The sequence below is a fragment of the Carassius auratus genome, unplaced genomic scaffold, assembly GCF_003368295.1.
Source record: "Carassius auratus strain Wakin unplaced genomic scaffold, ASM336829v1 scaf_tig00215810, whole genome shotgun sequence".
In the NCBI taxonomy this organism is placed as follows: Eukaryota; Metazoa; Chordata; class Actinopteri; order Cypriniformes; family Cyprinidae; genus Carassius; species Carassius auratus.
The window spans coordinates 415,816-443,348 of NW_020528252.1; the positions used below are offsets into that span (position 1 = coordinate 415,816).

General features: G+C 36.4%; 1 protein-coding gene across 1 annotated transcript; it reads left to right on the forward strand.

The window, feature by feature from the left end:
• The first annotated feature begins 3,039 nt into the window (after positions 1–3,039).
• Positions 3,040–27,533, forward strand: LOC113095955 (leucine-rich repeat-containing protein 38-like). The gene is made up of 2 exons (XM_026261321.1): positions 3,040–5,854; positions 24,279–27,533. The coding sequence occupies exons 1-2, from the start codon at positions 5,227–5,229 to the stop codon at positions 24,524–24,526; spliced, it is 876 nt and encodes a 291-aa protein (XP_026117106.1). The 5' UTR covers positions 3,040–5,226; the 3' UTR covers positions 24,527–27,533.

A 27,533-nucleotide genomic window follows, 5' to 3' on the forward strand; every position in this document is an offset into this window, starting at 1 on the left:
TGTCATTTTAGAACAACCTGAGAGTGAGAAATTATGACAGAATTGTTATTTTTGGCTGGACTATCCCTTTAAGAAGGCGGCTTGCTGACAATTCTACTAAAACTCATTGCAAAAATAGGAATTGTTCTGTTTTCTCAGTGCATCTGCTTCTGTCTGTGCTCATTTGCTCAATGCACAGCTGACCTTCTGAGAGCTTTCAAGAACAAGACCCCAGTAAACTCAGTACATCATCTATCTATATTACTCTTGATGTGACATTGGTATGCCATCTTTAGGTCATTAGGTTATTGCTATTTTGTATTCACAGTGAGTACAAGGAAAACATTAATTGATTTCCAGAGATTGAAAGAGATTGCATTTATGTAGCTCTGTGCATTAATCTCAGTAGACTGCATGAAGTGCATCTTGTGTCTCATTCACACAAAAATGTAAAAATAATTTTTAGAAGCTCTCACTTTTTCCTGTGTAATATATCTCTGGTTTATAGTGAGTTACATAACATGCACATTAAGAAGAAACACCTGTGTGAATCAACACTATCGTGGCTCAGTATCACATGTGTTCGCTTTCGTCACCTGCTCTTCTCCGCGATAACACATTCATCCCTGATAACTAAGCACAATTCTGACTTGGCACAAACTTGGCATCCTTTTGCTCTGTCCACAGCTTTAATCTAGACAGCTGCACAAGCGTTTTGAATGTCCACCACATTGCGAGATCGGCTCAAAGTGAGGTGACATTTCAAGTATTTCCAAAGCCTCTGTTTCCCTCCTTTGGGAAACTCTTGCACTTTTGCTCTGTTCCCGGACCAGCTAGCTCTGTCCAGATGCTTATCGGTAACAATTGTGAGATAACATTTAAAGCTGCTCTTGCAACAGAATACAAGGGCAACATCCACTAACACCTGTTGTTTCTATGTTACCCCCCACACGTTTGCCCATCCTGCACTGGACATCTGCCTCCACAGGCCACTAGCACCCTGCTGAGCCAAACAACATGCTGCACTTGACATTCATTACTTATTGATGTGAAGGCTTTAATTGCATCTGGGGAGCTTTCAGTCTGTTTCCTCAGCTGGCTCTCTCATACCAACCCAAGCCAGCTCTCTCATCGTCTCATACTGGGCAGTGCTGGTTGTCTTGCCCTTTAGCAATGCATTTACAATACAAATACTTTGTCTTCTTAAGAAGGAGAAAAAAAAAACATACATAGAGTTTATCATGTTTTGGAAAAGCACTCTGCAAAAACAACTTTGCAGCTTAATAGTAATTATTATAATGAAGAGTAAATCATAATTAGCAGTAGTGTTGTAATGCCACACCAGCAGAGGGAGCCCTCTCCTGAGTACTGACTATTAACCGCTCCCTCTGCTTCTACAATCATTTCCTGTTTGGAACTATTTAACAGCAGCGTGTAAGAGTCATCGTGTTCACACATTGCGAAGTATTGCTAGTTTACATGCCTTACCATGTGTTTTTTTTCCCCCATTGATTATTCTGAATGCCTGTTTGTGTATGATTCTGCCTGTTTTCACATTCTTGCTTCTTGGATTGCCCCATTGGATTTGAACGATTGGATTGGATTTCTACCTGATTGGATTTTTTTTTACTAGGTTTTAAAAATGTACCCTCTGCTTTTTAACTTAAGTCATATTACTTATTTTAAAATAATAGATCAATTTGCTAATTTAGATTGACTAACTTCACAGGTACAAAGAATAATGAATACTTGTGATGACAACTGATTTATAGAGATTTATGTAATATTGCGTACTATTGTGGTATTATTAACATTCTTATTATTCATAGTAGAAGCTGTGAGTTATATTGATTTAATAAGTAATTTGGCGAAACTTACTGTTTCATAACACCTGCAGTAAAACAACCTTCCCAAACATAGGGTCAATGTTGTTGATTGATAAGTGTAATGTCCTAATTAATATCTGAAGACGATTAACTGGTGACTTTAGTCTAGCACATTTTTTTACATTCGTATAAACTTTTTAAACAGTTGACACTTTTAATAATCAAACTGTTCAGTTGCATTAGCAGCGTCTGGTCTGGTGCTAAATCCACCCACAAAGCGTAGCACCTTAGTTCCAGAGCCAAAAACATAAGCAAGATGGGAACCACATGTTGTAGGCTACAGTTTTATTTCATGAAGTGCTATTCTCTTGTGAGAAGAAAGCCATGGAGAACACCAAACCAACAAAGAAATGACCTTTCTTTAGTTTTGTTTTTCTCAATAGGTACAACAACAACAACAAAAGAAAGAAAGAAAGAAAGTACTAACTAATATATATATGTGTGAGTGTGAACATGCCTAATTTGTATGATGGACAAACAATCAAGCACAGTCAATCTGAGAGGTCAGGGCTGGTTTTGTAATTCTCAGAGGCCATGTAAACAGCTGTCTGCACACCTGAGCAGATTTTTAAATAAAGAGCAAACAGTGTCAACCATAAGAAATAGTTATTTTGCAGTCTTGACCTTAAAATATTAAAGAAAAAATATACAGTGAATTTTAATAAGATTAGTAGTATGCTTCTTCGTTTTCAGCCAATTAATAATGTGTAATTTGCCTTTTATTTTGAGGTTTTACCATGTTTTCTTTTTAGGTTTTATTGTCATGTTACCCCACACTTTTGTTTTTAGTATGTTTTAATATGCATGTATTAACAGTTGTTTTCTGAGTGCATTTAGCCCTGGAAGTATGTGAAGAAACAGAGTAAAATGACATCATTACAATATACATAATTCCATTAATAGTGACTATACAGCCATTACATGAGTTGTGATATCAAATATAACAGAAAAGAAGTCCATTTTTGTGTTTGGCAAGTCTCTGTTCCTGTAGTTCTAATTACATAACTATAAAACTTTACTTACTAACTGGACTTGGTTACCTTACATGGCAAAAATATCAATAACAGGAATCAATAATGAGATACAGACACAGTTTCTATATATATATATATATATATATATATATATATATATATATATATATATATATATATATAATCCTTCCAGCAAAAGGCATTTTTTATATGGCCTGTCTTAAATAAGCATATCTTTGTCCTATGTACAGTATAGTGTTTATTCCCATGCAATGAAAGTCATGATTCCAATCCCCTGTCACAGACACACATTCCCCCTTACATGTTTTCTATGTGCATCTTATTAATTGTGCAGTTTTATTGTAATATGGCCTTATTCCAAAGACAATTTGTGGGATCCTTCAAAGACTTCTATTCTTGTACCGGGTCTAAGGTCTGTGGGGATGGAGCGCGAGAAAACTTAATTTTACACATGCAAAGTCAACTATGGAGCTTCAATAGAGAACTTTACCTTTGGGAGTGTGCACCATTATGAAGTCATGAGTGATGTTATAGATACTTCTTTGCTTTCCTTTTATTGCATTGATTCTTCGATCCTGTCTGTATTTCCAGCAAGGCACTGGAGGGGTTTTATAGGTTCAATTCAATGTGAAGCAAAAAAGTTGCTAAGATCATTGTCTTCAAAAGGGAGGCTGGCACACACAGATAATATCTTTCTTCAAGATGTTTTAAAGCCTGCCTTTATTCTGGACAAGTGCACTAAGCAGTGAGCTGTAAATTACAGTATTCACTCTTGGTCACAGCTCTTTCAAATTAGATTGCAGACTGATAGCTTTGAGACCCCATTCTGCCATGTTTCACTTGTAAAAATTTTGTAATTTCCTGGGGTTTTTTTGTGTCGTGACCAAAGTGTGCTTTCCTAATTCCATTTACCTGTCTGGAGATGCTGAAGGAGCTGTGTGAGAGTCTGACACTGTCTAGCTCCTCCCTGATGTCCTTTACTAAGCAGCAGTGATTGAGTGAACGGCAAGGTGATAGCTAAATGAATGAAGACATGCCCTTTGCTTCCAGAAACTTCCGTAATTAACTTTGGCACTGACATCTGCAAAGTAAAATGAAAAACAGGGATGGGTCTGTGTGTACCTCACGTATGAAAAACTCTGGGATTGGTTTGAAATTGATTTATGCCATATGAAGGTCAAGACAAAATAATTACTAGAAGCTCTTATGTAGGTCCAAATGCATTTCTGATTTCTTGACATACAGAATCGATTATTATAATGTAGAAGAAGCGATCTACAGTATTGATTACAGAGTATAAGAACATAAATACATCTAAAATATGTTGCAATTGTGTGACAGTTTATCTCACAAGGAAATGACATCACATGTTGAGTGTATGGTCACCGTCCCTCCATATTAAACATCAAAGACAACACTGGACAAAAGCAGTGGAGTTCGTGAGCTAGCATGCCGATAGACTTCCCCCGTTCCCCACGCCTGTCCCTAATCTGCATGCAGACAACTCCATTGTGGATATTTGGATGTCCTCACCATAGCAACAGAGCTGCAAAACCGTGCTGTACAACCTCTCATCACACACAGTCGTGCCTAGGCATCGCACGGCACGCGGCAGCCAGACGAAAGGGAGATAATAAGAGGAAAAGGAGAGCTGGGAAGAGGACACCGCTGCCTTGCACCTAATTCTCTGTGGGAATTCTCCTCATTAGGACCATGACAGCTCAGTTACAACGGCTCCGAAGTGCCAAGGGTCATGTTCACAGCCGCCGGTCGAGCAGTCATTCCTGCGCTCAGCTGAGAGACAAATGGAGGGATGCAACAATTTCACTCTTTGCTCACCGTGACAGAGCCTCTCTATGCTGAATCCTTTTGTGTCAGACCACCAGGCTTCGATCAAACGTGGGTTAATTGCGAGAGAGCGGCTGGAAGAGCACCCCTCCTCTTCCACACTGCCAGTCTGTCCGTGCCTCTGATTTTCCACTCATTCTGCCTCTCTGGTCTCTGTTTACCTCTGTCTGCTGATTTCTCCACCCCTTTCTCTCAGTCTCTCATTATTTTGCACTCCCTCCCACAGCTCGCTATCTCTCCTCCCCTTGTGCCTTCATAGCCAGCAGTCTGCTCATCACTCCAGGGCTGCTTGCTATATGATCTCTTGGAAAACAACGTTCGCGTCTTGCTCAAGCCACTCCATGTGCAAGCCTTAAGATTTCTTGCCCAGGAAGGCAGGATGTTTCTGCGCTGGCACTGATTCCTCTATTTCTCTTCTCAATTTCCCTTTCCCCTCCCCTTTCCTAGTCTCCTGCCCTCTGACCCTCATCCCTTTACCCCTGACCCCATTCCCTCTCTTTGCCCCGTCTTTCTTGACCATGTTGCCATGTGTCTGCCGGCTCCAGCCTGTCCTTGCTTTGTTCTTCTTCACTTTGTTCACTCAAGGGGAAAACTGTCCAACAACCTGCCTTTGCCCAGACCCTCACACTGTGGACTGTAGCGGGCGCGGACTTACCCGTCTCCCAGACGAGATCCCCTTAGATGTGCGGAGGCTGCTGTTGGCGGACAACTGGATCCCACGGATTCCTTCAGATTTCCTCGTGCTCTACAGTGACCTGGTCTACCTGGACCTCCGCAACAACTCGCTTTCACACATCGAGCCGGGCACACTTAGCACTTCCTCCAGGCTGGTTTTCCTGGACCTCGGTTGCAACAACCTGACCGAGATCCCCAAAGGGACTTTTGGGGAGTCACGGAGCTTAATTAAGTTGCGCTTAGGGAACAACCCATATTTGAGCATGGTCAACGAAGATGCTTTCATAGGTCTTACCTCCTTGCGTGAACTAGAACTAGAACGCAATGCCCTGTCTGGGCTACAGGTGGGTGCCCTGAGCCAACTGCCCTCCCTCAGGGTAGTAAGGTTAGAGGGCAACCCTTGGGTGTGCAACTGCAACTTTGCGAATCTGTTCACCTGGCTGGTGGAAAACAGTCACAAGCTGCCCAAAGGTAAGTCTTTGAATTTGACATCAACTATTATAGCTTGTTGAACCTGGTCTATCTGTTGCATAATGTTACTGTATGACAGGATTCTTTGCTATTTATATTACTCCAGATTAAACAAGGGACCCCTTCCTCTGATCTAAATTTAGCTCTCACATTAGTTCTCACACCCCCACAATGACTAAAAGAGATTTCCAGAGTAATGACAGATAAATGAGGACAGCGCAGACACATTGTACGACCCCTCTAAATATGCAGTGATGCCCTTATCCTAGAAACAGCTCACGTTTGCATTCCGCATGGGAATGTGGTTTGTGATCTTTATACATGCTATGCATGCCGAACACCTGCTTATTCCCACCAGGCCAGTGTGCTTGTGTGTGATATATCAGCCGGTTAATGGATGTGCTATTTATATGGGAACTTTCTTACTGCAATGCTTCTCTGCTGTTCATTCGGGTTACAGTGATGGAAATAACTGTTCATGCTGATCTGTGATTAGTTTGTGGTAGAGTTCACAGAGGTTAAAGGTATAGTGCACTCCAGAATATAAATCTTGTCAACATTTACTCAACTTCATATCTTTCCAAACCTGTATGACTTTCTTTCCTCTATGGAGCATAAAAGAATGATAATCTTGAACAATGTCTTAGTGATTTACATCCAGATAGTGGAGGTCAGTGGAGGTATTTTTTTTTTTTTTTTTTTTTTTTTTTACCATAACAATAATATGATACAACATAATAATACCCTCACTGTACCATGGTATAGTAACAGGGGTAGTTCAGTATAAAAAAGCTGCTTATTCTAGAATAGATGTTCAGAAATAATATCTAGTCTAAGACATAGCAATAAAAAATATCTTGTGAGACTTAGAATGAGAGAAAGAGAGAAAGTTAAAGACCATCATTCTCAGGAGAAGGGTCACAATAGAAAATCAGCTTATACAGAGATTTTGTTTTACAGCATTTTGAATAGTAAAGACATATTATTGGTGCTTTATATATTTCTTACAAATAAAATACAAAAATAGATCACAAACATTCAGTCATCATCTGTTTATTTTCTTCAATACATGATTTACAACATTACCACTGAAATTGTGTTGCATTCTGTTCAAATAAATGTTTTAAAAATGTAGCAAACCCACAAGCAGTAAACCCCATAAATCAGATGGTGAATAAAATGATCTTATCTCCCTCCATCTATTATTCCGCAAGAGGACAGGGAGATTTACTTGAAACTGTATATACACTCCTTATCATCACTTCCCTGTGGATAAAATGGAAAATAGATATCTCTGAACAAACATTATGTCTAATGGGCAAACACTATGCAGCCCCAGAGCTCCATTATGTGTCATTTAGCTGAGCTGCTAGCACTGTTTGTTTACATACGAACATGACCTTACTAGTGCAAGGAGAAGTTAAGAGCTGCTTGTGGGGAGTAACCACGCAACAGCTAATAAAAGACAGCACTCATGAGTCTCGTGAAACTTCTAGTTTTTAATAAAAGCTTCTGATGATTCAGCCACAGTAAGCAGAAAATCATCTTGATTACCATATCAATGGGTTGTTTTCATTGCATTCGTATTTGCTAATGCACATTTTGATTCGGTCATTGAAAAGAAGTTTGTGCACTGGGTAAAATATGACATCACTCAGTGGCTCCGACAAATAAATTTATCATGGTCTTTCAAAGCAGTCATTACAGGGTCATAATGAATTGAATGAGAGAAGGGAGCCAAGCTTACATCAGCATCAGCATCAACAGCAGACGCTGAAGCCAAAAGCAAATCCAAGCCTCCGGCGTACCCACCAACAGGCCCGCCGTAGATGCACTCTGAAATTCAGTTAAGAGTGCACACCTCACCTCATGTTTTCCTCTTATTGCATCAGTGATCTCTAATGACTCGAAGAAGTCAGAGAGGCAGCTGGTTATAACTACAAACAGCCTAGAATGACCTTTGGACCCGACAAAAACAGATGACTGGACTGTGCATAGACAGCAAGTACTAACAGGCTATTTATCTTTCTAGAGATGGGCTTCACTTACGTTGATATGATGAATGAGTAGTATCACACTAATTCATTCAGATTTAGTGACTGATTTGTTGTGATCTAATCAGCTACCACTGCAGTTATTGATTTGAATACAGCAAATAATACTTGGCGAGTTGCATTTCTAGTCTAAGATATGATACATTTTTTCCAGGGAAAGATAGAAGCTTCTAGAGAAACTCTATGTTCTGCCTCAAGGTTTAGGAAAACAGAGTTTTAAAACAAGGAAACATTAGCTTCTCTTCTCATATCAGAGTAATGGTTTATTACCCCCTTGGACTGTTCAGCTGAACCTCTGATCTCACCCAAGATGCTTTGTGTTGGTCAGAGACGCAATACGTAAATGCATATCTGCAGCATCAGAGCTCACCGTGGATTATCCCCTTAATTAGAAGATGGATTTTCTAGCAGCAGGAACTATCAGTTTTTCTATTTCTAGCTGCATGAGAAAAATGATAAGGGATAGAAACTGTTGGATTAGAAGCTGAAAATATTACTGTAGATTATTCTCTCACCATTCCTCTAGGCTATGTTAGATCCTGCAATTCACATTTTTATCTGATGTCGCTAAAATAACTAAATTGAGTTATTCCCAAGCATTTTTCTTAAGTCATCTGCTTGTTTGGATTATGATAGTACAATAACTAAGTAAGGGTCATTTCTACTTAATTTCTTACTGGCAAACATTAAAAAGATTGTAATTAAATTACACTGAACAAAATTATAAATGCAACACTTTTGTTTTTGCCCCGATTTTTCAGCGGATCTCAAAAGATCTAATACCTTTTCTATGTACACAACAGGCCTATTTCTCTCAAATATAGTTCACAAATCTGTCTAAATCTGTGTTAGTGAGCACTTCTCCTTTGCCGAGATAATCCATCCACCTCACAGGTGTGGCATGTCAAGATGCTTATTAGACAGCATGATTTTTGCACAGGTGTGTCTTAGGCTGGCCGCAATAAAAGGATACTCTAAAATGTGCAGTTTTACTGTATTGGGGGGGGTCTGAAAACAAGTCCGTATCTGATGTGACCACCATTTGCCTCACGCAGATTATAATTCTCTGAAATGCCTTTGGAGTCATGCTGTCTAATCAGCATCTTGAATAACTTTATTTAACAGTTTTTCTCCTCTGCATCACCCTGTTATTTTTTTTCTTTTGCATACAAAAAGTATTCTCTTAGCTTTATATAATTGCAGATGAACCACTGATGTTACGTGGATTAACTCACAGATCTCTATGCTATGTTTCTGGACTTGGGAACATTTCATTTGCATTGCTGTCTAGCAGGGTCAGACAGCTCTCAGATTTCATAAAAAAAAAAAAAATCTTGATTTGTGTTCCGAAGATGAACGAAGGTCTTACGGGTTTGAAACTAATTAATAACAGAAATGTCATATTTGGGTGAACTAACCCTTTGATTAAATCCACATTTCAATATTTGTTGAGAAATGTTTCCAAATTGTTAATAATTGTATTGGTATTTCAAAGTAATTGTTAGTGGCAGATTAATATAAGCGTGAAAAGACAAAATTTAATTCCAAAAAGTGGCTTTAGAGGTCAATATATTGTTTGATTTATTGTATTATCTTTGAGCATAAGACTATCGCAAATTAAATTTTCCTGTGAAAATAACTCCAAAAGATAATTTAAAGCAATTATTGTGTTAAATAAAATAAAATAAATAAATAAATAAAGAATCAAGCAAATATTACAGATAATATAAAAGCTTTTATTCAACATAAAATGTATCACACATAGACATTTAGGCTACAACGGCCTAACTTAAACAATGGAACATAAAAGAGAATAATTCTAACATCTCAGTATTTTTATTCATTAATAGTCATTGTTAACCAGATTCTTCTTTTTCTTCTGGTTACTAACATTCTTCATTTCTTTTTATATTCCATAAATGACATTAGGGTGAGTAAATGATGACAGAATTTTTATTTTTGGGTGAACTATCACTTTGTTTATTAACTTATTTATTTTTAAATTAAACTAAATGTTTCTTAACTTATTTACTGAACTGTTGTTTAAAATCACATTTGCACTTGTGCTATTCAGGACACAAACAGCAATCGTGAGATATCGCTTATAGCTATATAAATAGGAGACAAAAACTCAAGGGCAGTATCTTGAAATTTAAAAAGAAATTGAAGTAATCAGTCATGTTTACATTATTTAGTTAGTAAACTGATTTCTACTTTAATAAAAATTGCTTTTTCTTCTGTGTGTGTGTATTCAAGCCGTGCGCTTCAGTTTGAATCTGAATAGCGCGTTCAGCACGGGGGCGTGGTCACATTAGATATAAAGAAGGGAGACATGAAAAACGGACATCGCGTTGTTTTCATATGGATTACTTTATCACAGAATATCTGTTAGCAGCACTTGTTACACTTCATTTTAATGACGTGTTTGTACATGACGATCAGCGCAGACAGGCTGCAGACAGCACACATAAGATGCTCAGGAGAAAACAGACACATAACTTCATAATCATACTTCGCGTTGTGATTCGGAGGTGCTCGTTGGTCTAAATAAAGTTGGTAATGAACCCTCTTTTATGGCCAAACGCTTTGAAAATTCCGCCTTGTACTCACCGAGATTAGAAAAGCAGTCATCAGTGAAATGTTGTGAACACAACAAAAGGGATTTGTTGTACTGCTCTGGTATTGTGGTAAAAATGAATTTTAGCCATTGGTTCTTCTGATCTTCATTCTTTGGCACTGAAAATAAAACAAACTTGCCTTTACAATTAAAAACACACTGTCTCCTCGACATGATGCTATCACACCAACCAGAGCGTCTGTGTGTGTGTGTGGGGGGGGGGGGGGGGGGGGGGGGGCAGGTCAGAGTTCCGTTTCTCCCAACACAGTAGGCGGAGATTATTATGCAAAGTGTTCTAGTGACGTACATAGAGATGGGCAAAAGATTTGAAATCAATAACGACTCGTTTCAGCGATTCAGAGTCGACTCCTTACTTTAGAAGCCAATAACTTTATAAATCGTGTACTTTTTGGTTTAATTACTTTTTACATTGTTTACACTGATGGACAGCTACATCATACACTGTAATACAGGTAATTTTTGATTTCCCATCTGTGTGGCTCTTTAAATAAACTATTGTCTTTTGTTGGTATGGATTATGGTTTGGTTACAAGTCTAAAGATTTCTCATGCATACCCACCTAATCAGAAATTGGGGAACAAGTTAACTAATGACCCGAGACTAAACATAAAGAAAATGTGTCGTCTCACTTTTTTCCATTGCCATTATTGCAATTGTAGAGAGAGGGAACGGTGAAGGCCCATGTTATGTGTCTGGTGGGTCTTCAAGTAGTTGCATTTATTTACAATTGCCACTGTTAAGTACATACAGTAGTTCTAGGCAAGATTTATACGCCCTCAGTTTCTATTTACTATACACGCTCGTATCTGGTAGGTGTGTCAGGACATTCCTGTCATATTGTCCATCTTTGTTTTGAAATGGAGGAAGACAAACTTGAAAGGTCTGTTGAGCCCATAATAAGTGCAATTGCTAATGCATTTGAGCCAATACTGCAAGGGGACCGAGCAGTTATATTGTGTAAAAGTAATATTTTGTGCATTTGCTCAAGATGACAAATTTTTTTTAACTCAGTTTGGTGCTCGCAAATGCTGTCCCAGCTGCAGCTTTTTGCATGCAATGGTGCACATAACTGGTCTTTAAAAGTGTACAAGCACTACATTGAAATAGCGCTGTCTTGCGCTTGCTTGAATTGCTTAAAACACATGAATGTTTAAACTGCCGAGACTGAAAACACTTGAAAATAATAAACTTTCTTGAGGAAGCAGTTTTAACTTAACAGCAGGTAAGCTAATTGTACAAGCAGGTGAACATAAAATATGTTACATACCACTAATGGTTACAAGCCAGTGTGATGCAAATATGTCTGAAAGGTCTGATATAACAATACAGATGCCACATGAACGATACAGCTTGTTAACATTGCGCCTCGCGCTATGAAAATGATATTTCAGACACCACGATCAAAACTTCAAGATATAAACAGTTTGACGTGGGAAATTCATCCAAATTATGGTGAAAATTAAAATATTTGTGTGGTAAAATACCATCTGTGTGTTTATAGAGTTAAGAAATGTGGTTGGTGTTTGTTATATATTTTCCTTAAATTAAAATAATAAATAAGTTAAATAATAAAACAATTTAACTAAATAATGTAAATTTGACTGATTTCTTCACTTCCACTTTAAAGACAAATGGCCTAACTGCATTTTACATGCTATCTCGTGGTGAGTTGTTTTGCTGCATCATGTTTTTCAACAGTAAACTGTATGAAATGTTAGACAGTCCCTCCAGTTTTTCCGCGATTCTGCGATCACTGAATCCAACGCAAAAAAAAGAAAAAAAAAAGAAAGAAAATAAAACATCTTTTTTTGTATTTCTGCATAATTCGCCCTTTTGAATCACAAAAATTAAGGGATCACAAAAATCGAAATTATAATTACTGACTGAATTATTCTTAATTTAATTAAAGTTATTAAACTTGAAATCATGTCAAACGACCCCTCTAAACACATTAAGTTATGTCTTAAGTGAATAAACTGTTTGGGGAAATACAGTTTGGGATGTGTGTCAGTACAATATCCGCACATTACTGTAGGTCTATAGTGACCTTAATATTAATGAAACAGCAGCAGCAGCAAAAATAAAAATATTATCATCTATATAGATAGAGACACAGATAGAGATAGAGAGATAATTTTGCTATTATTGAAGTCATTTATGCTGCATTTATCGTGGCTGGTGTGTAGCCAGTGCAGACTTGCTGTTTGCTTGTTTGTGCTGGTGCTCGCTTTCACACATTTTGATTTCCCATGTGCCCATGTGATCATACGCCCTGAGCACTGACTAGGCAGCCTGGCAGAGGGGGCTGCACTGGATAATGGCTGATGTAATGATATAATGGATGGATGGATAAGTCCTTTTCTTTGTGACCTTTGAACTGTGTCTGGTGGATGAAGGCAAAGAGCTAGTCACTAGGGGTGTCTTTTGAACCAGACAGTTCAAAAAGAGAACAGGTGTTATACACTGACCTTCAACTTTATTTTTTAACTATATGTTTAAAATCAACATGCAAATCAAGTAATGATCAGTGAAGTGAAATAGTTGGGTAAGAAGTGTTGTCCACCCCTCCATTCTCTCCAACTCTGCATTTTTTTTTTTTTTTTTGTATGTCGAAATAAATTTAAAATGCATATCGTATGAATCTCAATCATAGACAACAATGATAATTATAATAATTGTATTTATTATTATATTCCTTATCATTAATATCATGTAACTATATAATTATTCACATATTCCTTAACATTTCTTCAAATTTCTCCTTGACTAGACGTAAAAAGTGTCATAGTTTACCACATTCTCCCCCCCATCTCAAAATACTTTCTTTGCTTTTATTGGTTGTAAGAACACAAATTCCCTGTTAAGTTTCACCCTATATGAATTCCCTGGAAACAAATTCTGAAACATGAGTATAATTTTAAGAAAATAGATTGACTTTGCTCACAAAGTGTCCTCAGGGGATATTTGCAGTCTAGAGGCAGCTTCTCCTATAAATCTTTTACGAGGGGAACAAGTGTAAACATGATCCACCACTGTCATCACTGCTCATGGTTAAGACAGAACAAAGCACATCTATAATTAACATCACCTGTGACCTCAGACTGCCCTGACCAGTGTAACAGGAGCATGAAGGGACTCATTTTAACTGATTTACAAGCAGCTCTTTCCACCCAAGATGTGTTAACCAAAACCTTATGAACTAACCTTAGCTTGAGATGAACATGTCATTCAACCTAAATATGTCTTTTGAGCGTATGTATTTTACCTTTAAAGCTGCGGTAGGGAACTTTTGACGCTCTAGTGGTTAATAAACAGAACTGCTTGCGTCTTGCGGAAGAACATCGTAGCCGGAACTACTTCTCTCTGTTTATGTCTATGAAGAATCACAAAGGTACTGGGTTACTCCGCCGCGGTATCCCCGAAGCAATTTAAAATAGTCAGAATATAAACACTTATTATAGGTGCACCCTAGTGATTCAGGACAAGCCAAAAAAACGGTTTGGAAAAATGGATTCATGGTGTACTCGCTTATTATATACATTTTTCTACATTTTGAACACAAACAAAGTTACGGACCGCAGCTCTGATTGGTTGATTTCTTACCGGAGGCGGTCCGTAACAGCAAATGGCAATAGGACCACTGGGAGGAGCCAGAGGAGCTTGATTTTTTTCACAGATTATCTGTCTCATATTCTACTGTCAGGACATAATGACAGGTTTAATACATATGTAAAAACTTTTTTACAAAAGTTCCCTACAGCACCTTTAAGTCAAGGTAAACATTATATTAGAATGTTCCCTGGTTGAAACAATGACCCAAAGTTTATTGGTTCACAGTCAATGTGTATAACTATGGAATGACATTTGTTTCAATAATAATGAACGAAACTTTATAAAACTGAACAGAAACTATAAAAAAATATGCCATTACAAAAGAAGAAAAAAAATACGAAAACGAAAAAAAAAAAAAATGAACTGGGTGGCGTCTGTACTTCCAGAGAGCACCTGTCCATCAAAAGCTCACTATCCAATCAGAGTAGATCACTGTTAAGCCCGCCCCCACGAGAGGATTGTGTCAAAACACCAAATGAAAAACTGCGAAACGTAAGCGAAATCTGTGGCAATGAATTTAGAATCCATGATTAGCGAAAAACGAATCATTGACAAAAACATTGACAAAGAATGAAGCATATTTGAAGAGCCTGTTAAATTTGTGCGACTGATTTCATTTTTTTTTCAGTTTCATAGTGTTTTTCTTCTTTTGTAATGGCATATTTTTTGATAGTTTCTGAAAAAGTTACGTTCAGTTTTATAAAGTTTTGTTCATTATTATTGAAAAAAAATTCCATATATAACAAACATCTTGAATAAAAGACTCATATGACTTTTATTTTTGTCAGCTTTCTATCAGGTCTAGTCTATACTATAGCTGTCTAGACATTTATCACATCAAGATCCAAATTTGACCCAACTAAATAGATGGACATAAATAGGTCAAAAATCAAACAAACCTAAAGACATTATAATGGAATGAATTTTTCACCATCTGACATGTCCAAGCATGTATAATGAGTGGCATGCTGTATTTTCTGCATATATCCTATTATATAATAGAGATTAAATAAATTCTCAGCACGTAGTTGTGTTTTCAAATGCATGCAAAATCCTCTGCTCCCACTCCTGTCTGCTGTGTAGCTGCTGCCATGTTTCTGTAAGTGCGATAGCGTCTATTTTTTGTATGCTTAAAATAATCTACCGTATGGTCTGCAAATGGCATCCAAAGTATGTCTAAGCGCACTGTTGAGAGCGATACCATGTGTCTGTGACGTCACCAAACCCCCGAATGAGGGAAACCCCTCCTGATTAGAATGAGTCACACACGGCTCCTGATGACACAGGACCGAGAGCTTCTTTACTATAATATGAGTCTCTCGCTTGCTAATTCTCTCTCTCCCCTTGACCTCTCTGTGAGCTCCATATTTTTATATTATTTTACACTGATTTCATATTTAAATGCAAATACGCGCAAAACAGCACTATTGTCAGAGCTCAATCAAAAAGCACATACTTGTACCCTCAAAGAGAGCCCTTGAATATCTGTGCGGTGTATTACAAAGTAGAGCAAAGCTTGAGTTAAGCTGAGGTCAGGCAAGGTTGTCAATATGCTGAAAAGCACACCGGCTATTCATGCGTCTACAGTCAATGGCCTGAATGGAGTTAGAGATGGGGACGATGCCAGACTCCAATATCAGGCTCACGTCGGCCAGGTAAATCAATCACTGGCAAGACAGTGTGTTACACTGCAGCATTCATTCCTCTACCAGATGCTAATTTTGAACGTAATCCATCAAGTGCCAACATCACCTTGACGATACCTGGGCTGATTCGAATCGCTCGCTCGTCACTATTCCTAACATACATGTTGCATATATGTATACCTGAATGTTGCATACTATAGTTCACTAGATGGGGAGAAGTAAATTACAATAAATTCAGGAATTTCAGTGTGGATATACAGGCCAGATATATATTATTTTTAATTAAAAATAACAGTAATACATTTGAGGTGGTATCACAAAAGTATCTTATGGACGCAAAGACTGCACTCATTTAATTGAAAATACATAATAATATTAGAAATATTACAATAGAAAGTGATGTGATGTTAGAAAGTGATGGTCAAGCTGTGTCTTCACTCTTTAGTGTCACACGATCCTTCAGAAATAATTAATTTATATATATATATATATATATATATATATATATATATATATATATATATAAATTAATTATTAATTATTTTTATATATATATATATATATATTTATATTATTTAATTCATTCATTTATTTATTTATTTATTATTATTATTATTATTATTATTATTATTATTATTTGGGAAACCATGATACAAATATTTATGTTCAGGATACTTTGATTTCAGAGAAGGTGACATTCATCCTCCAATTCATGGTTGTCAATAAGACATGGATTTAGAGTGTAAAATACGGATAAAATAAGAAAGAAACTATTTTGGCCCTCCAGAAGTCCTTTAGAAAGAATAAGTGTGATCTTCTATGTGGCTCATTAAAGCCTGCTGTACTGACAATTGAATGTGGCGCATTATCATATTTGAAGCAGCATCGCTCAGGTGTATAACAGGGTCATATTAAATGTTAAAACTGACAGAATCAGGCTTACTCCCCGTAGCAAAAACTTATTTAGGTGGAAAGGTCAGAGAAAATCTGCTTGATTAATCTCAGCTATCCTGAACGCGTGTTAGACAGAACAGTCTCGGTGTCTTTTGACACTCACAAGAGAGAGCCTGACACCGTCTAGGCACAGCTTGTCTCAGAATTTCTCATTAAAAGCGAGCGAGTGTTTTCCTCTGGGCCTCTTGGTGCTATCCGGGAATCTGACCAGTTTGAGTGTTCACAGCTCTGATTTCACAGCCCATTGTGTGAAAAGACCTAGTCCATTTTACACAGTTTGCAGTGTTAACGTATACCTGAAGTAACATTTTGTAACAAATGTCATTCAGCTTAAATATCCATATTTATATGTTTTATAGCTCCTCTAATAAGCCACTAATCTGTGGCAGGATGAACAAAGTAATTATTCCATTTTGCAAATTTCACTTTCGTTATAATAAGAATAATAAAAAAAAAATGTGTGGATAAATAATGTCATCTTACTAGTTGCTTTCACTTGTGTAGTACTTGCTGTAATAAATTAATATAAGCTACCGTAAGAAAGTTTGGGGTCAGTGTTATATGGTTGTGATCTGTTTTGGTTTAGTTTTCTGTGTTTTGTTCTCCTGCCTTGTTTGTTTCCATGGTTTTTGAATTAATTAGCTCCACACCTGTTTCAGTTCTCCAAATTAAGTTTCTATTACTTAAAAGTGTAATGTGTAATATTTAGGAGGATTTACTGACACAAATGCAATATAATAAAGTGGACTTAATAGACTGGCTTGGACTATTACCCAGTTCTCCTGTATCTCCGCTGGTTCCTTTCACCTCTGTCCTTCAACCCATCGGCTCCACCTTGGGCTCTCTCATCCCTCCGGCTCTTCCTTGGTCAGTCGTTGACCATCTGCCCCCTCGGGACTTCACTCCTCTGGCTTTGCCTCGCCACGCCATCCCTCTGGCTCTGTCAGGCTCCTCCTTCCCTCCATCTCCGCCTCCATCCTCAGTCACTTCACAACGTTTTCCGGAGTCACACCTCTACCGTGGTCGCCTGAGCCTTTAGCTCTGCCTTGGCCCTCCGGATCCTCAGTGTCACCCTGGCTCTCCATCTGCTCGGTTCCATCATGGGCTCATCTTCCATCCGCTCACTCTCCATCAGTCAGCCCCCTGGTGGGGTCAGCCATATCTCCACCATGGCTCCTTCCGCCATCGACTCCACCATGGGCCACTATCCTGGCTGGCCTCTGGACTTCCATCTGGCTCCTCCTGCTCCAGGTTCCTCCCTGGCTCCTCCTTCCATCCACTCCGCCCTGGTCCTGTGGACTATGCTCCCATTCCATTGCCTGCCCCACACCCGCCTCCTGAACCCACCCTTCCTCCTCAGGACTGTTGTTGGTACGAGGACGTGGTTTTTCTATTACTTAAGTCTGTGTTCCCTTATGTTCCTTTTGTCTGCTATAGTTTGGATTTGTGTTTGGTTGTGCCAATTCTCTCCTGTGGATTATTAAAAGAACACTTAGTCGTGAGCTTTGTTTTGAACACCTCATGTATAACACAGTGTAGGTTTTCTTTCTTTTTTCTTTTTTTTTTTTGTTCATTTTTTTGTTTTTGTTTACATTTTAGAATTTTCGATTCATCAAATAATACAGAAAAAAAATATCATGGTTTACACAAAAATATCAAACAGCACAACTTTGATAAGAAATAAAACCGGCTTCTTGAGCATCAAATCAGCATATTAAAATGATTTCTAAAGGATAATGTGACACTTTTACTGTATTTTCAAATAAATGCAGTCTTTGTAAATACAGTCTCTTTTAATAACATTAAAACCCAAATCTTTGATTAGTAGTTCACAGTATGTATTATAAATATAAATGAAACATTTTTCATTGCACATTTTTGCCAGATTTGTGACTGTGATTTATTTAAAGAAAATTATATTAAAGATACTGCAATTGAAAAAAATATTTAATAATATAATATTATTATAAAATGTATAAACCTATTATATATTTATATTTGATCTAATTCTGTGAAAACCAGCATGTAGTATTTTACATTTTAATCGCTTTGCCTTTAAAATGTTCTTACTCAGTCTTAGTCTTTAAATGTTATAAAAATCAAACACTCTCCTTTAAGAGCTCTGAATAATATTAGCTGCTCCACTGTTCCTTTTCAACTTACTTTTTTATGGTAGGGGAACATACTGACACCTCACTATCAATCAGAGTATCCTTAGTAGAGCAGTTCCTTTAAATAAACTTGAAATTCTACTTTGTATTCAGAAAACAAACATTGGACATTTGCACAGGCTCTTCGGGACATGATGCTTTTGCCAGGTTTTTCAACACAATATATAAATCTCAAGCAGTGTTTAAAATCTCCTTGAACCGTTGCACATGGAGTGCACCAAAGGACACATAAATATGATTGAAATTTCAGAAACCTCATTTCCACGAAATATAGCATGCTGCCCAGGCCACACGTTTAAGTACAGTAACCTGTAATAGAAATAAATCATTTAGTAACCGTATCCAGGTCACAATGTGCTGAGGTCAAGAATATTTCCTGCCACACTGAGTATTGATTAATTTCTCTCTCTCTCTCTTTGAATCTCCTAATGTCTCTCACTCATCTCCTAAGGGTGAAAATAGAAGAAAAAAGCAGGTATATGTGAAGTCTTAAGCAACATTCATTAACTTGAAGAGACAGGTGGGGGGTCACATGATCAGAGAGAATAGCCTCTTAAACTGTCTTAAGTTAGCAGAGCGATGAGTGTGTGACGAAGCTATGTGAATATAAATACAGGCTATTTATCTCCTTCATCCTCCAGCGAGTTATCCTGACATTAAGACACACATGGACTCTCCAAGCTCACATTTCTGACTTGCTCTCAAATCTGACATGAAAATCATTGCACCGATACAGACTATTACTTAGAAATGGGAGAAAAATTCATATGTCAATGCTGTAAGAACACTGGGGAAATTACAAAGTAAAACTATTTACAGTCAGAGCTATGTTGCAGCACTTGAAACATTGTACTCAAGCAAGTGATATGAGTTTGAGTCAGGCTTGCATCACATCCTCTTCCTTCTGTTATCCCTAATAAAAGTGGAAATAAACACACACACACACACACACACACACACACACACACACACACACACGCGCACACACACACACATACACACACACACACACACACACAACACACACACACACACACACACACACACACACACACACAAAACACTTTAATAATGTGAAGAAAATTAATAAAAAAATAAATAAGACTGTCAAATAATATTTTTTCATAATTTAAATATTATTACTCAAAATGTTTAAACACAAAATATTTAGATATAGAAACTTTGAGCATTTTTTATATTATGTATATATTAATAATCAATGTAAAATTATTACCTGACAAAAACTGAGGCAAATAAATAAATACATATTTATTTATTTATTTTAAACAAATAAAAATGTTTACATGTTGAAATTATGTAGATCTTATGTAGAGAAATTATGTAGATACATTTGGACCATTATTTTCAAATAATACATTTGATGATTACTGGTCTCTTAAAAAATTAAGAGATATATTTAGACAGAAACTATGAATATGTGTGTATTACATTTATGTTAATAATTAAAGTCAATTCCCTAATGAAAAGTAAGAAAAAATCTGAGATGTTTACATGTAGAACCCATGTAGGCCTATATTTTGTACATTACGTATAGTTGTGATGTGATGATTATTTAACAAGAAAATAAGAAAAGTTTAAACAGAAATTGTGTATTTTGTGTGTGTGTGTGTGTGTATATATATATATATATATATATATATTATCTAAAACATTAACTACGCAGCACTCAGTTTGAGGTTTTCCATTACATTTGGCTTCAGTAACATCCACCCACCTGCTCTGAGCTAGGCTTCCCCCGGTACTTCCACCTGTGAGTTAATCATATCAACATTTTATGCCTGATGCCTGCAGGAAATGTATTCCGCTAAATGTGTTTATCTTGGAAGCTAGTCATTTTACACAAAAATACACTCCAGTTTCTGTGCAAATAATAACATTGTAATGTTCCCTGCTGAATATCTGTCAACAGCTCCGCAAAAGTTGTTAATCTCATGACCTGTGATGATGGTGCTCTATCGTAAAGGGCTGATGACACGTCAGGCATCATGATTGTGAGAGAGACCGGTCAGGAATAGTCGTGGCTGTCATGGAGGACTGGTGACTAATGCCACCAGAGCAGATATCAGACATATATTGTTCTGTGAATAACATCCTGACAACCTCAAGGTCTGCAGAGTTGATCAGTTTAATGTCCATGATTACCAGCCAGCATGCCTCTTTTTTAACTGGTAATTTGTGAACATTTCCTCTGAACTGAGTTGCCAGAAACTAACATGAGTTTAATAAAAGCACAAGGCTGTCTGGTGTCAGGACTGAGACTGAGGCCATGACTGTGACAACCCTTAATTAAAACGTCTTCATAGGCTTTAATTGTTACATCAAATCTTTATAAATGAAATTACACATCAGTTTAATTCACACTGTAAAACATCTTACTGTGAATGTGACTGGCATATTACTGGCTACTACTTATCATACTGTTATATTTTGTCAAACCACAGTATCTCATTTAAATGGAATTAATTTCAGTAATATGGTAAATTACAAAAATAATTTATGACAGTCAGTAACAAATTTGGCCCATATGGTTAAATGTGGGTTAAAAGTAAATAAACAAAAACAAAACTGTTGAACATTGTGGGATCCCTCCATGCTATACATGCTATATATCGTGCTAATTTAATTTTGTATGTTTTGTTATGAGTGAAAATTACCTAGCATGCATTTTGCTGTAAAAGAATATAGCATTTTATAGTAAAGTATCACAGCTAGATCTGCATTGTTTATTCATTAAAATATACTTTACATAATTAATGAAAAAATTCAAAATTATTAGTTAAAAATGAAGAATTAACTCTGATATTTTTACTGTAAAATACTGTATTATATTCAGAAATGTACTGATTCCATGCATAATACCTATTTGTTCCCATAACACACAAGAAAATATGGTTTAAAAAAATTATGTTGTTACATGGTGCACGGTACTTTTTGCCCATGATTTTGTGAATAGTACACAGATCACTGGAGTATATTTTAACATGAATATACTATTAATACTATAAAAATGTAATAAAATTTACTATTAATTTCTGAGTGAAAATTTTCACCACCATTCACATACAGTATATGGAAGCATATCCATAAGAGCTCGCAGTGAATTAATTACACTTAAAAATAAAGTATAAAGCGCAAGGTCTTACAGTCACACTGTATGTATATTTCACCAAATTGTTGCACTGATTCCACTGTACATTTCTGAATATAGTATGTTTCTGTTAAATATTATAGTTAATCTATCATTGTTTATTAAATGTTTTATATTACATATACATCATTTTAGAAGTTAAATGTAAGGGCTTATGTTATTCCCCTATTGTAATATGTTATGAGTGAATATAACCTTGTGTGCACTGATTTCATAGTAACATTTTGAATATAGTCATTTACTGTAAAATATTAGTTAATCCGTATAAAATGGTTGCAGTGATTTTCAGTACAGAGCAAGGGGAAAATGAGAGAAGCTAGATTCACAGTTCTGCCATTGTGCAGATATCCCACACAAACTGTGAATTTGCTCTGGATATAGTTACATCTCCCACACAGAGGCTCACGCTCCAGTGCATCAGATGACCTGGCTGTTAAAGGCAATGAGAGCGAACATGTCATCACTCCCATTCTTCTGTGAGACTGCACGTGCTGACTGCGCAAGAGAGAAACGAGTGAAAAGCCCATTGCTTGGTTTATCTTCTTTTAATCTCATGACATGCCCCTGCTGTTTTATTTCTTGCGTCTAAGCAATCAGCCATAGAAGAAAACAAGCCTGTCTTGATATCATCTTCAGAACTCATTTACTTGTCTTTCTTTTTCTTTCTATTTTCCGCTCATTCGATGAAGATGCTTTTTTTTCTCTGTTAGATTCCTCCATGTAAACTCTAATCACACTCTTATTAACATCTACTCACATACACAAATATATAATTTACATTTATATAATGAGAGTTGATTATATTTCTCTGTGCAGCTGAAAGCTGTTGTCGGATATTCCTCTCTGTGGATTTTATGATTATGTGCAGTCGATGTGCCCAAGTCTTATGTGCCCTTGATTCAGTCTCATTAACACGCAGCAGTGAATCAGCGGGGCCATACTGAGAGCGTATGTGTGTTTGTGTGTGTGTGTGTTGTTTTAAATAAGAGAGTGCTGACAATCTGACTCCTGTCCTGGTCAAATAGTGACATAAATAAACATGAGAGCTATTTTAGGCCATCTCATAAGCCCCCTGTCATTTCGTTTCCATATTAAATTTTCTAAAAGTTCTTGAAACAAGTCCAGGGATTCCATTTGTGTCAGATGAATCTGATCTGAATGGCCATACAGTACAATTGTAAAGTCCTTGGATGTAAACTAATGAAGCTGTACTATTAATGTCATAACGTTATTGTCTGATGTGTATTTAGTATTAGATACTCAAGACAATATGCATGTCTATATATCATGGTTGTACAAAATTCTGAGTTTAAGAATGGGCTCCCTTTCAGCTCGGTGAGTGTGAGTTAGAATTCAATTGTTAAACCCCACAGGAAATAGAAATGACAGAAGAAATTAATTACCTGAATTGTAAAAAAAAAAAAAAAAAAAAAAAAAAAAAAATATATATATATATATATATATATATATATATATATAATATATTATTATTATATTTTATATATTTTTTATTTTATTTAATTTATTACTTTGATTACTATTTTCAGCAGCCATTACTCCAGTCTTCAGTATCACATAATCCTTCAGAAACCGTTCTAATATGCTGATTTGGTGCTCAAGAAACATTTATTATTATTAGAACAGTTGTGCTGCTTAATATTTTGTGGAAACTGTGATGCATTTTTTTTCAAGATTTGTCCTTGAGTAGATAGGAACAGCATTTATTCAAAATACAAATCTTTTGTTACATTATAAATATCTTTACTGTTACTTTTGATAAATTTAATACATATTTGTTGAATAAAAGTATTAATATTTTTAAGGCTTTTAAACTTTTTTAAACTTTTGCTTTTCTAATTAAAAGTTTGTATACATTTATTTGAATTTCAGTTATACTTAAATTCAAATTTAAAAGGCAATCACAACACACAACCCTGGAAACCATATGGTGTCCCTTTTTATCATTTTATGAATCAGCAGGGCCACCTTTTGCAGCTCAGTGTGCCCATTTGCCGCCCCACACTCTAATGCAAACTATTACCCAAAAGCTCATGCAGTAAAATGTATAGTCAGAAGACCACAAAGATTTTTAGATTTTTAACTGTTTTTTAAAGAAAAATGCCATAGTGCCATATACCTAAAAACTGTTATGTTATACTGTTTTTGTGCTGCTTTTACAGGTATAGAGGGTATGGAGTGCTCTTTGCCCACTGATGGACGGCGTGTGCCTCTCAGCCAGCTCTCCCAGGACAGTTTTCGGGAGTGCCAGATCACCCTCACCCTCACCGATTTCTTCATCATCATTTTCTCGGGCATCTCCGTCTCAGTGGCTGCCATCATGGCCAGCTTCTTCCTGGCGTCCACCGTCCACTGTTTTCAGCGCTGGAGCAAGGGCACTAAAGGAGACGAAGAGGAGAGCGAAGAATGAGGAGGGAGGTTAGAGCTGAATGACCTTCAGTATGATTCAGAGCTGCCAGCTCCTGACAAGAGCTCAAACAAACAGCACGACTGAACAGACACCAGGTAGAACTTGGCAGAAATTACCTGGTCACTAACAAAGTGACCAGTATGGACACAGTACCCTCAAAATCAAAGGATATTTGGTCTGAAAGCAAGCCTTAGTACGCAGACTTCCAGGGATTAAGTTGTTTGAAGAAATTCTTTGAGATCTTGTCCTGCAGTAGAGATTTCAGTGTCGTTGAATCCCCGTGTCTGTAGAGTTTCCCTTCATGTAGTCGTTATAAAGTTAGCAAAATATAACTGTGCTACTTCTTGATTGTGCCAAATCAACACAGGTCGACAGCAATGGTTCAGATAAGCACTGATAATCAATGATGAGGAATAATCGCTATATAAGTCACGCAAGGTGAAGCAGATGTTGCAACTTTATACAGCCAAGAATATGTGATATGGGATAAGGATAGGAAACAATAACTTGAAGAGCTTAGAGGGATTTCAGAAAGCATTACCTGAAACTGAAAGTTTAGACTAGAGCTTAATGTGAATAGTTGTGTCAAATACCGCACTTTAAAATGGCCCTCAAACTACCAGGTACACTGGTTCATCCCAGATCTGCCAAAGAACGCTTTGACTGAGGGACTGAGGTTTTGGGTTTAAAATATAGATTTATTTTTCTTTAAAGAAAGCTTATGATCTTAGCAAGATTACATTTATTTAGCGTAATTATGGTACTACTTACATATAATGATACATAATATCCTTAATGTGACTAAAGACAATATCTATGAGATGGAGATAAGTACATGCTACAAATGTCATTGTATTATTTAGGTATTCATGTCTTAAAAGATTATATTTGAAAAAAGCATACAAACGGCCCAGAAATGTATTTGAGCATTAAAGTCAGACTTATATGTTGTAACAAAATATCTGAACCAAGCAAAGCACAACATGTCACAAATAGATGCCTGTTTGGTTTAAAAAAAAATAATAATTATATGATATAATAAAAAAAAAATTAAATTCAGTCAAGTAATTAAATTAAATGATGTTTATAAAAATCGGAAAAATGACCTTGAGACCATATGGTAAAAAGCAACACAAAAGTCTCAAAAATGTGAAATTTGTACTAAAAAAGGTTCCACAATCTTTGTTTGCTGATGTCACTTTTTTTTCTAACAAAATGACGTTCACATGTTTTTAAGGGTGTCTTAAGTGTCTATGTGTTTTTTTTGTTTTTTTGAGGCCACTGTACATTCACCTGTCTTCAGATTGCTGTGTTGACTAATAATAATCCAGTGTATAACTAATTGCATACATTTCTGTTCATTATGTCAATTCCGTCAATTCCAAAAACAATTATTTTGTCAGTAGACTCTGTGGGGGAATCTGTTTTCGAATGTCTGAAAAAGAGATTTGATTGTTTGTGTTTTCCTTTACGAATAGTTCTGTCAGTCTTGCTTCTTTCATGTCCTTATTTTAAAGGGCTTCATCTGTTTTTGGAATTAGGATCATGTATTTTGCACAAGTTCAAGAATAACATTCATTAATATCCTAATGTCTATCGCCATCCTCTGTTCCACTGTTGCTGTCCATAGACAGATGCTCTGGATGTACTATTTCGAGAATATAGCTCTTTTTCCCAGACAGGTATCACAACATCATTTTTGCAGTGGATGAATAATTAATTGGATCTGTGCAATGAAGCACACAGTGTGCTAGCCTTCAGAAATATTGGGGATGGAAAAAGAAATGATTGTGATTCAAAGACCGTCTTATTTTAAACTAATTCTATTCTGCTCACACAACCTCAGAAATCATATTGTGTTGGATGTAGGAAGCACAGATCCATATAAATGTAATGTAAATGTTCTGGTGTCAGGACACATATGCACAATCTTTCAAAGCTAGACTGTAGCATGGTATCATCAGCAGAAATCAAACCTGCAGCTATAATATTGTTATATTGAATGATTTCATTTTTTATTTATTTTTTTCCATATATATACCATACTCAACTAACCAGAAAAAAAAGACAAAATGTCTATGAATATGTACATGCAAACAAAATGAGGTATTATTGTTAAAAATTAAAATTATAAACAAATGCTGTAGACACTTACTATGCCATGACAATAGAGCTGTTTAATCATGACATCAATTTGTAGGCAGAACTCGGCATGGTTTCCTGTTGGAATTTCGAATGGGTTATTTGAATAACAAAAGTAATAATAAGGATGAGAGTAAATTATATGAATTAGACATTTATGTTTGTTCTAAAACATACATTATACACAGTCAAACCTCAAATGCGAAATTTGCAAAAAAAAAAAAAAAGAAAAAAAAAAGAAAGATGTGTTTTAAAACATACCGTAAGCTGCAAAGTTGCTATAAGGAGAATCAGTTATAAATGAAGTATCTTATTTGAACTTATTTAAATTTTTAAATCATAAATCTAAAACTGCTAACGTATTTGAAATTCCTGAGGGAACTCATGAACTGTTACAGAACAATAGCTGATTTTACATGGATTTGGTGTGAGATTTTGCAGAATAATGGCATTTGCAATGACAAAATGCATCAGACTTCTATAATCGGTACTTTCCTTCATTGTCTACAATAACAAGTAAAAGATAGCGGGTTCATTGCTGTACTGTCTGTTTCTGAGTTCTGTATGTGTTGTTTGAAAAAGAACCCAGAGCTCCCAGAGTCAACTGTCACACTGAGCAATGTAGTAAAGATTTGTGTTGCATCATAACATGGAGTATATTTGTTCTCCGTCTTAACTGAAAACCACATATACCTAGAAAACCAACTACTATGTAGTTTCAGTACAAAGAATGAAGGGAAAACATTTAAATGAGGGATTTTCTTGCATGACCCAGTGGCGAAATCATCAAGTACTTTGTTTTTTCTTCTCCATATGGCAGTGCACTGTTGATGAAATACAATATCATATTAAACAGTAAGCTATT